This window comes from Oncorhynchus keta, unplaced genomic scaffold (assembly GCF_023373465.1).
Source record: "Oncorhynchus keta strain PuntledgeMale-10-30-2019 unplaced genomic scaffold, Oket_V2 Un_contig_6864_pilon_pilon, whole genome shotgun sequence".
Classification (NCBI taxonomy): domain Eukaryota; kingdom Metazoa; phylum Chordata; class Actinopteri; order Salmoniformes; family Salmonidae; genus Oncorhynchus; species Oncorhynchus keta.
In genome coordinates, this window is record NW_026289109.1 from 33,893 (window position 1) to 47,500 (window position 13,608).

Sequence of the window (13,608 nt, forward strand, 5' to 3'; positions counted from 1 at the left end):
TTTATTAACATTTACATTAATTTTTGCCATGTATATTCTACTACAGACACCTTAATGCATACTTTTACATTATATTATGTGAACTAAACATACAAATCAAGTAATTTTTTTAGAGAGTACTAATGTTACTGTCCCAACTAGAAAAAAAATACTAATGCATGTAATTTTGTCCTTGAAGCATTGGAGAACTGCTCCTTCTCAGGAGTACCAATATGGCGGCTGCTTCAAACCTCAATGGCCAGTACATACAGTAGCATCAACAATCCATGATCGGGTTACAGTAGAACGGACCAATACAGTATAGTAGCCTACATACAGTATTTGTATTAATGGCTTTGAATAAAGTATCCAAGACCGCCCTCGCGTGGTTGATTACACACGTCGTAGTGGCCTGAAAAAGCAACATTGGAGTGTGATGCTGTCAACCTCTATTGCGATCTCAGAGCCGAGGATCCACACGGTGAACTGCGTGTCGGGACCAGAGAGAGAACCAACCGAACAGGCTTCTGTCATCCTTCTCATTCCGCCCAAGCCCCGGCTGAAGTCCGACGCGGTAGGTTATACCGTTCATTTTTTTTTACCGTTCTAATCATCATGGGTTTTGCCGCGCCCTGAATAGCGGTCCATCTCTCCAATAATGGGATACGCGTTGCGATTTAGGTAGCACAATATAGCGTGGATGCATGATAGGCCTCTATATTTTCAAGTATCGTTTAAGATCCATACATTCGTATGTTTTTAGCAGTTTGTGGTAGCCCAAGCTTTTACAGCATCATGTCAGATTAGTCTGGTCGTGTCATATGTTGTTTTATAGACGACAGCAGCATCATTCACAACATGAAGCCAGTTCATATTCATGTTGGACTAAATAATAACACACAGGCCTGTTTTGTTTGTTCTGTTACAGCCAATCTATTAAACTAACTATTTGACTAGGATTAATACCAATGAATCTAGTTTGTTTTGGGTGTTTGATGTTATCCCTCTTTGTTGTTTATGATTGGAAATGGATGAAACGACAATAAACGGGGTATAATACCACACGATGGCAGCATTGTAACCAAGTCCGGGGGTTCTTTAGAAAATGCATTGTCACTGTTCTAATGGGATCATCTGATGTCTTAACTCTATTATAACAAACAGGTTGTTGATTTTGAGGTATTTTTATATATAGAGAGAGGAAGCTGCAAGACTGAAGTTTAAGATTTTAATGATGATCCCAAGATCCAAAAGCTTTTAACAACACTCACAACAATTAGTCTTCATCCTCTTGTTTTGTAGGTTACTCTGATCCTGCACATAAAATTACCCTTTGAAGCTCATCCTGACAGAAAGTTAAGTCATCTGTGATGTCTATGTCAGAATGTGGGAATCTCTGAACTCTGGTCCTTGTTGTTTTTAGGTGTGAACTTTGAACTCTGCTGAGGTGATCTGACAGGATTAGACAGACAAACAGCCAGACAGACTCAGACAGACTGTTCTCTAGCTGCCACCATGGGCTCCCTAGCCACCACTGCCACCCTGCTTTCCTTACTGCTACTGGGAGCTGTGACGGCCAGACTAGACACTAAAAACCCCAAGACAGGTAAGGGACCAGGGACACGATGCTGCTGGCTGGTGGCCCTGAGCAACACATTTGACATTTTAGTCATTTAGCAGATGCACTTATCCAGAGCGACTTACAGGAGTAATTACAGTAGGGTTATTTACCTTGCTCTAGGGCACTTCAACAGATTTATCACCTAGTTGGCTCGGGGATTCAAACCAGCGACCTTTCGGGTTCTGGCCCAACCATTAGGCTTCCAGGCCCCCAACAGGCACAAGGGGCCTGGTTTATTTTCCCTGTAGACAAATCCAGCCAGGACAGGAAAATGTATTATTTAGGGGCTCACTGGGTTCCAAAGCTCTCAACATTGAAAGGAGGAACTCACATCCACTAGACAGGACACCAGGACAGGGAAGGGAAGGGGCCTGTTTATCCACTAGACAGGACATCAGGACAGGGAAGGGGCCTGTATATCCACTAGACAGGACACCAGGATAGGGAAGGGACCTGTTTATCCACTAGAAAGGACACCAGGACAGGGAAGGGACCTGTTTATCCACTAGACAGGACACCAGGACAGGTAAGGGGCCTGTTTATCCACTAGACAGGACACCAGGACATGGGAAGGGGACTGTTTATCCACTAGACAGGACACCAAGACAGGGAATGGACCTGTTTATCCACTAGACAGGACACCAGGACATGGGAAGGGGCAGGATGACATTAGACAAGGATAGTTTGTCATGGAGGCATTAGGCTACATTCTTAATGGAATCTGAGACCAGTGGGGACACCAGGTACAGGGAAGGGTTTAGGCCTGTGCTTTTATGGCACTGGACAGGACACCAGTTACATTAGTAACAAGGGAATGGGCCTTTTGTACTCTACACATAGATTTGACAGATTTAGGACAGGAATCTGTATTAAACTATTTTATCCAGTGTTCCTGGACACCAAGACAGGGAAGTGGCCACCTTATCCACCAGACAGGACACCAGGACGTGGGAAGGGGTCTGCTTTATCCAGTAGGGACAGGAGGTCTGCAAGACAGGAGGCCAGGAGATCTTCCAGGACTCCACGCACGGTGGGCCAATGCTCCCTCTTCCCACTGAACAGGCAGGACCTCCCTCATTAGACTCCCTTTTGTCACCTGGAGGCATTAGGCTTTACTCATTCCCTCTTTAACAACCTCCAAACCTTCCTCCTTTCCTTGGGAGTGGGGATCCATCTCCTTTTTAAAGTCAAAGGTGCTTCTGAAGATTTTGTAGACATATTGAATCAAACTGTAGTGGACTTCTGATGATTCTTAGACATTTTGGTCAAACTGACAGTGGACTTCTAACAAAGATTCTGTTACATTTTGAATCAAACTGACAGTGGATTTGATGATTTAGGCTGAGAATCTGTATTAATTTTGAATCAAACTAGTGGACTTCAAATGATTCTGACCTAACTTTTAAATGGAACTGACAGGACTTCTGAAAATAGACATCCATTGAGATCAAAAAGTGGACTTCTATATTTTTAGACATTTTGAATCAAACTGACAGTGGACTTCTGATGATTCTGTAGACATTGTGAATCAAACTGACAGTGGACTTCTGATGACAAGACATTGTGAATCAAACTGACAGTGGACTTCTGATGATTCTGTAGACATTTTGAATCAAACTGACAGTGGACTTCTGATGATTCTGTAGACTGAATCAAACTGCCAACCTGGAGATGATTCTGTAGACATTCTGAATCAAACTGACAGTGGACTTCTGATGATTCTTCCAGACATTTTGAATCAAACTGACAGTGGACTTCTGATGATTCAATGACATTCTTCAAACTGAACAGTGGACTTTATGATTCTCAGACATTGTGAATCAAACTGACAGTGGACTTCTGATGATTCCTCAGATCCTTCAAGCTGACATCCTTCTGATGATTCTCATTTTGAATCAAACTGACAGTGGACTTCAACCTGATTCCAAACATTTTGAATCAAACTCATCTCCTGATGATTTTAAATCTATCAAACTGACAGTGGACTTCTGATGATTCTGTAGAGATATTTAATCAAACTGACAGTGGACTTCTGGTGATTCTGTAGACATTGTGAATCAAACTGACAGTGGACTTCTGATGATTCTGTAGACATTGTGAATCAAACTGACAGTGGACTTCTGATGATTCTGTAGACATTGTGAATCAAACTGACAGTGGACTTTGTTTTGATCTTTCAGGATATCTTCTGGTCAGTCTACATAGGTAAGTGTAATGATTTTGACTGACGTTCTCTTGGAACATATCAGAGTACTTAGTATTTTGGGTTACCACTCAGTTGAAATCCATGTGATTTGGTGTGACAGTTAAAATAGCTTCACCCCAGAACATGTGTCTTGTATTACTGAATGTACCATTTGACTGGCTGTGTTGTTAACCCTGTGTGTGTACAGATGGGGACCAGTGTGCAGAGAAGCCGTGTAAGAATGGAGCCATGTGCTCAGACAGCGTGGGGGGATACGACTGTGTCTGCAAGTCAGGCTTCTTTGGAGTCCACTGTGAGACAGGTGAGAGACGTGAAGGACCCAACACCGAGTTGGTGGGGAACTTATGTTGTAAAACACGTCAACAGTGAAGAAGCCTCTCTGTCTTTCTCTCTGTGTGTGATTGTAGATCAGACAGTGTGTATGTTGGACAAGACCAAGGGCTGCAGTCAGTTCTGTAAGCCAGGATACCAGTCCTATGAGTGTTCCTGTGCCCGTGGCTGGAAACTAGAGGAGAAGGAGAGGGTGAAGTGTATGCCTGCAGGTCAGTCACCATATACTACTATACTATGCTATCCTATATGTTAAGTGATTCTGTATTATGATACTCTAGCCTCATACACAACATCCTGATCTCGCTAGCGGATAGTGAAACAGAATGTAAGCTTGCGAGATCAGGATGGTTCATACGAGGCTAATGCTATGCTATACTAGATACTAAACTGTACTATATTAAACTATACTCAGTAATTCTCCCTCCATCCCTCTCTCAGTGACATTCCCCTGTGGGAAGGTGAACAGCCTAAGCCAGTGGACAAAGAGACAGTCAACCAACATCGCCAGCAACTTTGAGGGACTAGCCTGCAACTCTGGAGAGTGTCCCTGGCAGGTAGGAAAACACACACCACTATGAGGTACACACACACACAATTCAAACTAGGTACACACTGTCCACTGATAGGCACTACTATGCTCTCAGATAATTTTTTCTCATGAAGTCAACCCCTCACTATCAAAGCTGCAGCACATTAACCCAATATTCCCATAGTTGTGATAATGTATTTTGCGGTGTCATCGCTGCTGTATATTGTAACTGTTGTGTTGTCATTGTGCAGGCCATTCTGAAGAGTACAGAGTCTGTAGGGTTCTGTAGTGGTGTCATTCTGAAGGAGAACCTGGTTCTAACTACAGCCCAGTGTGCCCAGAAATATGTCAACTTCCAGGTGGCTGTCGGTGAGTGCTCATCATGGGGCATCATGTCCAGTCTACAGGCTCAGGCTCCACTTGTGGTGGAAGTGGTGTGTGTGTGTGTGTGCATTCATTCCTGCGTGTGTGTGCGAGGGTATGTTTTTGATTTGCTTTACACTATGTGTTCCTTCATTGATTTTGAGTACTTCGTCCCTCCCCTCCCAGGCAAACGCCTAACCGCATCTGAAGATGGCGAACAGACGCTCTATGTCCAAGTCGTTCACGTCCACCCCCGCTACGTACCCGGTCGCCCTGACAACGACCTGGCCGTCCTCGAGCTCCGCGAGCGCATCGTCTATAAGAAACATGTGGTCGCTGCCTGCTTGCCCGAACGTGACTTTGCAGAGGTCGTCCTGATGACTGGCGAGTATCCGGCCGTGGTCACTGGCTGGAAGGACCCCGTGGACGCCACGGAGGTCCAAGGCCCGCTCACTCTCAACCACCTGGCATATGAGCGTTTGCCCCAGTGTGTGGAGAGGCACCCGGGGTTGGTCACCAACAAGATGGGCTGTACGACGGTGAGACCCAAGGGTGACTGCATCCTGGGGCCGGGGAGTCCCATCCTATCTCTCCACAGGGAGGTGTTCTATCTGACCGGGGTAGTCTCCAGACCAACAGGGGCAGACTGTAGTCAGGGTTACATCTACCAGAAGGTGTCCCGTTTCCTGCTCTGGCTGCAGCCCCTCATGGACTCACGCTAAGGGGGCTCTGAATCCCAAATCAACCACTAGTCCCCACCCCCTATGCAGTAGGTTAGATCTGAGAGGATTGGAAAGATGTCCTTTAAGCTATATGGCGCCAATTCCCGTCTGGCCTATCAGAAGGCCAGATGGAGCTACCTACTGGTCCAATCATCTCAGATCTATATAAGTGCTTTGTGGCTAGGGACTAGGGGTTTGGGATTCAGGGGTAGTGATCAGGGGGAGGGAGGGTACAGGGAAGAGAGGGAGAGGTTGAGGGGGTTAGGAGAATAATTGTGAGGGTTGATGGTATTGGACAAAGGCTTAAATGGATAGGAATTAGGGAAGACAAGACAGGGAGAACGGAGGTGACACTCAAGGAAATAAATAAATGAAGGATATTGTAATATTGGATAGAGGTGGAAAGGGATAGGGGTCATGTGGGAGGAGAAGAGGAGGGAGGGAAGAAAGCTGAACAGGGAGCATGATGAAGGAGGGAAAACACAACGTAAAGAGAGGGCCAGAGAAAATGGGGGAAATGGAGATGCATTCCGTTTGTGTAACATACCGTACTCTTATCTTAGGTCCTTTTTCATTGGAAGGGTCTGGTTGTCCGTATGGCTGATGTCTTTTGCTTAAATTATTCGTTGTCTTTTAATTTTTCAAAATAATAATTAGGCCTATAAGTTGATTTCCACCTATCGTATAGTATATGAGTTGGGGGTACTTGAGAAGACTCATGAGACCATAAGTTTACTGATAAAATGTACGTGCGGGGGTATTTCAGGGGTTCTCTAGGCAAAGCAAAATTCTGTTGATGGTACAGTTAGCGAAAAAGGTTGGGAACCACTGCCCTAATGAACACAACCCACATCTGTGTAGTTCTCTGTTTATCCCACAAGGTGGCGGTCTTTACATTAAAATACTATTGTATCATGTGCTACCAAATATAGTACCTGGCTGACTGCAGATAGACTAGGGGAACGTTAAATAATGCAGCATGCGTGTTCTGTTGCTCTTGTCTTACTCTTAACTGATGTTCTTTTCTTGGAGAGAAGGGTTGGTAATTGCACTGTATACTTTTTAATGTTAATCACTTTACTAAGAATGTATTAATAAAAGTTAACCTCTGATCTGGTGTCAGTTTAATGAATTACTGAGGAATATGGGTCAATGTTCTGCAGCGCATTAAGGAACATCTCTGTCAAAGTAAATGTGTCACAATGACGACGAGTGAAGCCGTCTATAACTTTGCAATGCCGTCAACTGTAGCCTACGTTGATCTCCAGCACCTTCTCAAAGCTCTTATATGGATCAGAAGCACTGCTTTTTCTGGTGTTGTAAAGGACTTCCACTAGCATGCCGAGAGCAATCTAGCAAGAAGCAGGAGACTCACACAGACAGATTTGGTGATCTTATCTGTAATAGCTGGCATTTGAGTCTAGAATGATCACTTCTACTCCCACTGCTACAGACGCTGCATCGTTTCACTATTGTGTCTAATATCAAGCTGCCATCACAGCCACATTCCCCCTAGCGTTGTTTGGCAACATTTTCCCACAATCCATTGCAAACACCCTACTCTCCATCTTCTCACAGCCTCCTTGGCGACCTCGGCCTGGTCCGGGACAGCTCCCAGCCTCCTTGGCGACTTCGGCCTGGTCCGGGACAGCTCCCAGCCTCCTTGGCGACCTCAGCCTGGTCCGGGACAGCTCCCAGCCTCCTTGGCGACCTCGGCCTGGTCCGGGACAGCTCCCAGCCTCCTTGGCGACCTCTGCCTGGTCCGGGACAGCTCCCAGCCTCCTTGGCGACCTCGGCCTGGTCCGGGACAGCTCCCAGCTTCCTTGGCGACCTCGGCCTGGTCCGGGACAGCTCCCAGCCTCCTTGGCGACCTCGGCCTGGTCCGGGACAGCTCCCAGCCTCCTTGGCGACCTCGGCCTGGTCCGGGACAGCTCCCAGCCTCCTTGGCGACCTCGGCCTGGTCCGGGACAGCTCCCAGCCTCCTTGGCGACCTCGGCCTGGTCCGGGACAGCTCCCAGCCTCCTGTGTAACCCAAGAAAGAGAGGCGGGGCAAGGGAAGAAAGACAAAGAAAAGAAAGGAGAGACGCCAAATGGCCAATAACCGAACCTTTCCTGACACTTTTCATTGGGCACTTGAAAAGGGATTCGGAACACCCCTGCCAAAGCCTGGGGGCCCTCACCGCTTTGGGGCCCTGGTTGCCATGGCATTCTCCTAGGAGATGTCTCCTGGCTCCAAAATATGCCCCCAGCTCCTTTAGCCTCTGTCCAATAGAGATGAATTTGAGTGGAGCTCCTTCCTTCCTGTGCCTGGCCCCGTGTGCTGGCCGTGCCACATCCTTTCACACTGCAGTCCTGAGACAAGCACACCAGTACTGCCCGGCCCTGCAGGGAAATGGGCAATGTGTAGAAAACAACGCGGACACTTCAGGTGGATACACACCAGTACTGCCCGGCCCTGCAGGGAAATGGGCAATGTGTAGAAAACAACGCGGACACTTCAGGTGGATACACAGCAGTGTTGCCACATTTAATTGACACTTTCACACAGAAACTGAGCAAAATTCCCACCAAATCTACTATAAGGCAGCATTCACACAGGCAGCCCAATTATGATATTTTTTTCACTAATTGGTCTTTTGAACCATCATATTAGCTCTGAGAAGATCTGATGTGAAAGAAATCTGATGTGATTGGTCAAAAGACCAATTAGTGTAAAAATATCAGAATTGGGCTGTAAAAACAGTCCCCCAGCAAGTGGCTGTTCCACTGGATGTAGTCAATTTGTAAGATGGTAAAAAAAAGATGGAAAAAAATCCCCAATATGGCAACTCTAATGTAGAGAATGAAAAAGGAGGTGGAGAGAGAGAGAGCGGTTTAGGGAATGAGACTCACTGGGTTTGATGAAAAGGTGAGAATGGAGGAACATGAGAAAGCCTGTTATTGATGTGACAGAGAGAAGTGGGATTATGGCCCTTAATATAAAGTGCTGTCACTTTGAGCTGACAGACATTGAAATGTGATAGAGACAGCTGGGGAATATAGTTAACAGTGATTACGCTCCAAATGGCACCCTATTCCCTAAGTCGTGCACTATATTTGACCAGGGTCTGTAAAAGTAGTGCACTGTAAAAGGAATAGGGTGTCATTTCAGGACATTTACATTTACATTTAAGTCATTTAGCAGACGCTCTTATCCAGAGCGACTTACAAATTGGACAAAGCCAGTATCTAAATAGCTGTACTCATCTTCAGAGAGAGAGAGAGTTTAGGGGTAATGTGTAGGTTGGTGGTCTGTCCTGTCGGTGTACTTAACTATAAATCGGACTGCTGCCCTACAAAACTGTAATCCACTAGCTACCCCATAACCCCCTATACTAGCCACATGCTGTGACCTCAAATCCACCATGTCTCCAGCTGAGGATATGATTGTGTGTGTGTGTGTGTGTGTGTGTGTGTGTGTGTGTGTGTGTGTGTGTGTGTGTGTGTGTGTGTGTGTGTGTGTGTGTGTGTGTGTGTGTGTGTGTGTGTGTGTGTGTGTGTGTTGGGGGCCTGGGGTAACATCAAATGACCCTGTCTTTGTAAGGATTATCTGTCTGCAATATGTCTAAGCCTGTATATGAGGTCCTATGTCAAAGAGGGAAAGTGTGTGTGTGTGTGTGTGTGTGTGTGTGTGTGTGTGTGTGTGTGTGTGTGTGTGTGTGTGTGTGTGTGTGTGTGTGTGTGTACCAAACTCACTAAAAGTGGAAGTAATAAAGCCTCTCTTGAAAAAGCCAAACCTTCACCCAGAAAATATTCCTCTAACATTCCTCTCAACATTTTTAGAAAAGGCTGTTGCGCAGCAACTCACTGCCTTCCTGAAGACAAACAATGTATATGAAATGCTTCAGTCTGGTTTTAGACCCCATCATAGCACTGAGACTGCACTTGTGAAGGTGGTAAATGACCTTTTAATGGCATCAGACCGAGGCTCTGCATCTGTCCTCGTGCTCCTAGACCTTAGTGCTAGTTTTGATACCATCGATCACCACATTCTTTTGGAGAGATTGGAAACCCAAATTGGTCTACACGGACAAGTTCTGGCCTGGTTTAGATCGTATCTGTCGGAAAGATATCAGTTTGTCTCTGTGAATGGTTTGTCCTCTGACAAATCAACTGTCAATATCGGTGTTCCTCAAGGTTCCGTTTTAGGACCACTATTGTTTTCACTATATATTTTACCTCTTGGGGATGTCATTCGAAAACATAATGTTAACTTTCACTTCTATGCGGATGATACACAGCTGTACATTTCAATGAAACATGGTAAAGCCCCAAAATTGCCCTCGCTAGAAGCATGTGTTTCAGACATAAGGAAGTGGATGGCAGCAAACTTTCAGACAAAACAGAGATGCTTGTTCTAGGTCCCAAGAAACAAAGAGATCTTCTGTTGAATCTGACAATTAATCTTAATGGTTGTACAGTCGTCTCAAATAAAACTGTGAAGGGCCTCGGCATTACTCTGGACCCTGATCTCTCTTTTGAAGAACATATCAAGACTGTGTCAAGGACAGCTTTTTCCCATCTACGTAACATTGCATAAATCAGAAACTTTCTGTCCAAAAATGATGCAGAAAAATGAATCCATGCTTTTGTCACTTCTAGGTTAGACTACTGCAATGCTCTACTTTCTGGCTACCCGGATAAAGCACTGAATGAACTTCAGTTCAGTTCAGTGCTAGTGCTAAATACGGCTGCTAGAATCCTAACTAGAACAAAATAATTTGATCATATTACTCCAGTGCTAGCCTCCCTACACTGGCTTCCTGTCAAGGCAAGGGCTGATTTCAAGGTTTTACTGCTAACCTACAAAGCATTACATGGGCTTGCTCCTACCTATCTCTCTGATTTGGTCCTGCCGTACATACCTACACGTACGCTACGGTCACAAGACGCAGGCCTCCTTATTGTCCCTAGAATTTCTAAGCAAACAGCTGGAGGCAGGGCTTTCTCCTATAGAGCTCCATTTTTATGGAGTGGTCTGCCTACCCATGTGAGAGACGCAAACTCGGTCTCAACCTTTAAGTCTTTACTGAAGACTCATCTCTTCAGTGGGTCTTAAGATTGAGTGTAGTCTGGCCCAGGAGAGTGAAGGTGAACGGAAAGGCTCTGGAGCAACGAACCGCCCTTGCTGTCTCTGCCTGGCCGGTTCCCCTCTTTCCACTGGGATTCTCTGCCTCTAACCCTATTACAGGAGCTTAGTCACTGGCTGACTAGTGCTCTTTCATACCGTCCCTAGGAGGGGTGCGTCACTTGAGTGGGTTGAGTCACTGATGTCATCTTCCTGTCTGGGTTGGCGCCCCCCCTTGGGTTGTGCCGTGGCAGAGATCTTTGTGGGCTATACTCGGCCTTGTCTCAGGATGGTAAGTTGGTGGTTGAAGATATCCCTCTAGTGGTGTGGGGCTGTGCTTTGGCAAAGTGGGTGGGGTTATATCCTTCCTGTTTGGCCCTGTCCCGGGGTGTCCTCTGATGGGGCCACAGTGTCTCCTGACCCCTCCTGTCTCAGCCTCCAGTATTTATGCTGCAGTAGTTTATGTGTCGGGGGGCTTGGGTCAGTTTGTTATATCTGGAGTACTTCTCCTGTCCTATCCGGTGTCCTGTGTGAATTTAATTATGCTCTCTCTAATTCTTTCCTTCTCTCTTTCTTTCGGAGGACCTGAGCCCTAGGACCATGCCTCAGGACTACCTGGCATGATGACTCCTTGCTGTCCCTAGTCCACCTGGCTGTGCTGCTGCTCCAGTTTCAACTGTTCTGCCTGTGATTATTATTATTTGACCATGCTGGTCATTTATGAACATTTGAACATCTTGGCCATGTTCTGTTATAATCTCCATCCGGGCACAGCCAGAAGAGGACTGGCCACACCACATAGCCTGGTTCCTCTCTAAGTTTCTTCTTAGGTTTTGGCCTTTCTAGGGAGTTTTTCCTAGCCACTGTGCTTCTACACCTGCATTGCTTGCTGTTTGGGGTTTTAGGCTGGGTTTCTGTATAGCACTTTGAGATATCAGCTGATGTACGAAGGGCTATATAAATAAATTTGATTTGTGTGCGCACGCACAATTGTGCATGTGATATAATGGAGGGGCAGTAGTCTATGATGGCATATCTATGATTATACCATAATCCCCATCTGATATCCACCTCTCACTTTCTCTCCATTCATGCTCTAACCAACCACCCAGCCCTCACCCTAGATTTCTCACTCTTGGCCCAGAGATGATGCTCTCCACTGAGCTTAGTGGTGCAGGCTGAGGCCCACCTCACATTTGAGCCCCAAGGATGCCAGACAACGTCAGACTTCACTTGGCTGGGTAATTGTGCAGCAGTGTGGAGGTAACCCTGCTCCTCCGTGGGCCACCACCTGGGTCTGAGGTTGGGTTGGGGGACAGTTTTTACTTCAAAACTGCAGACGCAATAGCGGTTTGAAAACAGTAAATGCATAAATAAAATATTTTTTAAACTGCAGACGCAGATGAAGGCTTCTCCTTTACAGAAAAAGAAAGAGAGAGAAGAGAGAGAGAGAAAGAGAGAGACAGAGCAGTCATTGGTGTTGTTTATTCAGGCCTACTAGACTTTTACATTAGTCATAAATCAATCGGTTAGTCACACAGTCACAACACACACACATGCCCAGATCTTCAGTATATAATGATTAATCACATTCCAGTCAAGTCTATAATTGATCCTACCTAACATGACGCACGCAATCCAATCACTCAGGAGAATACATCAAAACAGTGTTGTTACCTGTCCCTATCCAGGCCTCTGTTTGGATCACATTGAACAGTACATCCTGAGTTGGCCTTTGTTCTGCTAACCTGTCCATAACCCACAAAGGGTTAATGGGTTAAGACCCCCTTCAGCCCCATAGAGCAACCTGAGCAGTTAACAGATGACCTTCTTCAAGGCTCTGTGAAGGAAGATAGAATGTAATGGGGTCCATGTGGCTGCTTTTGAAGAGGGACAGATCAAGGTTGTGTGTGCGTGCGTGCGTGCGTGCGTGCGTGCGTGCGTGCGTGCGTGCGTGCGTGCGTAGATCTACAGGTAACTGCCAACATAAAGGAAACACCAACATAAAGTGTCTTAATAGGGTGTTGGGCCACCATGAGAACAGCTTCACTGCACCTTGACATAGATTCTACAAGTGTCTGGAACTCTGTTGGAGGCAGGCGACACCATTCTTCCATGACAAATTCCAACATTTGTTCTTTTGTTGATGGTGGTGGAAACACTGTCTCAGGCATCTCTCCAGAATCTCCCATTGGTGTTCAATTGGGTTTATATCTGGTGACTGAGACACACACAAATTGTTTACTCCATGTGTAACTCTGTGTTGTCTGTTCACACTGCTATGCTTTATCTTGGCCAGGTCGCAGTTGTAAATGAGAACTTGTTCTCAACTAGCCTACCTGGTTAAATAAAGGTGAAATAAAAAAAAACTTATGCTCCTTAGATACCCCTCTCAAAGTTACGGAGATCCCTTATTCTAGCCATGTTAGCCAAGATTAGCATGACGGGATGTTAATTCCTTAACTCAGGAACCACACCTATGTGGAAGCACCTGATTTCAATATACTTTGTATCCCTCATTTACTCAAGTGTTTCCTTTATTTTAGTAGTTACCTGTACATTGGCACATAATGAGGTCACGCTCAGCTGACCTTTAGTGTATGCCATTAGCATCAGAGGGCAGGCCTCCCCTAAATGTCTAAAGGTCATGACCTCTCGACAGCCGGAGGGCTTAAGTCACCATGGCAATAAGGCCTGTAGAATGGGCTGGAGCTGCACAGACAGCTGATGTCAGGATAATCCCTGTTC

The 13,608-nt window shown here is 45.9% G+C and overlaps 1 protein-coding gene across 1 annotated transcript; it reads left to right on the forward strand.

Annotated features, from left to right (window-relative positions):
* Positions 1-256: 256 nt before the first annotated feature.
* LOC118373645 (coagulation factor X) lies at positions 257-6,865 on the forward strand. Its single transcript, XM_052511491.1, has 9 exons — positions 257-553; positions 1,403-1,585; positions 2,488-2,630; positions 3,781-3,805; positions 3,994-4,107; positions 4,214-4,348; positions 4,578-4,693; positions 4,920-5,037; positions 5,218-6,865. The coding sequence occupies exons 2-9, from the start codon at positions 1,495-1,497 to the stop codon at positions 5,751-5,753; spliced, it is 1,278 nt and encodes a 425-aa protein (XP_052367451.1). The 5' UTR covers positions 257-553; positions 1,403-1,494; the 3' UTR covers positions 5,754-6,865.
* The last annotated feature ends 6,743 nt before the right edge of the window (positions 6,866-13,608 follow it).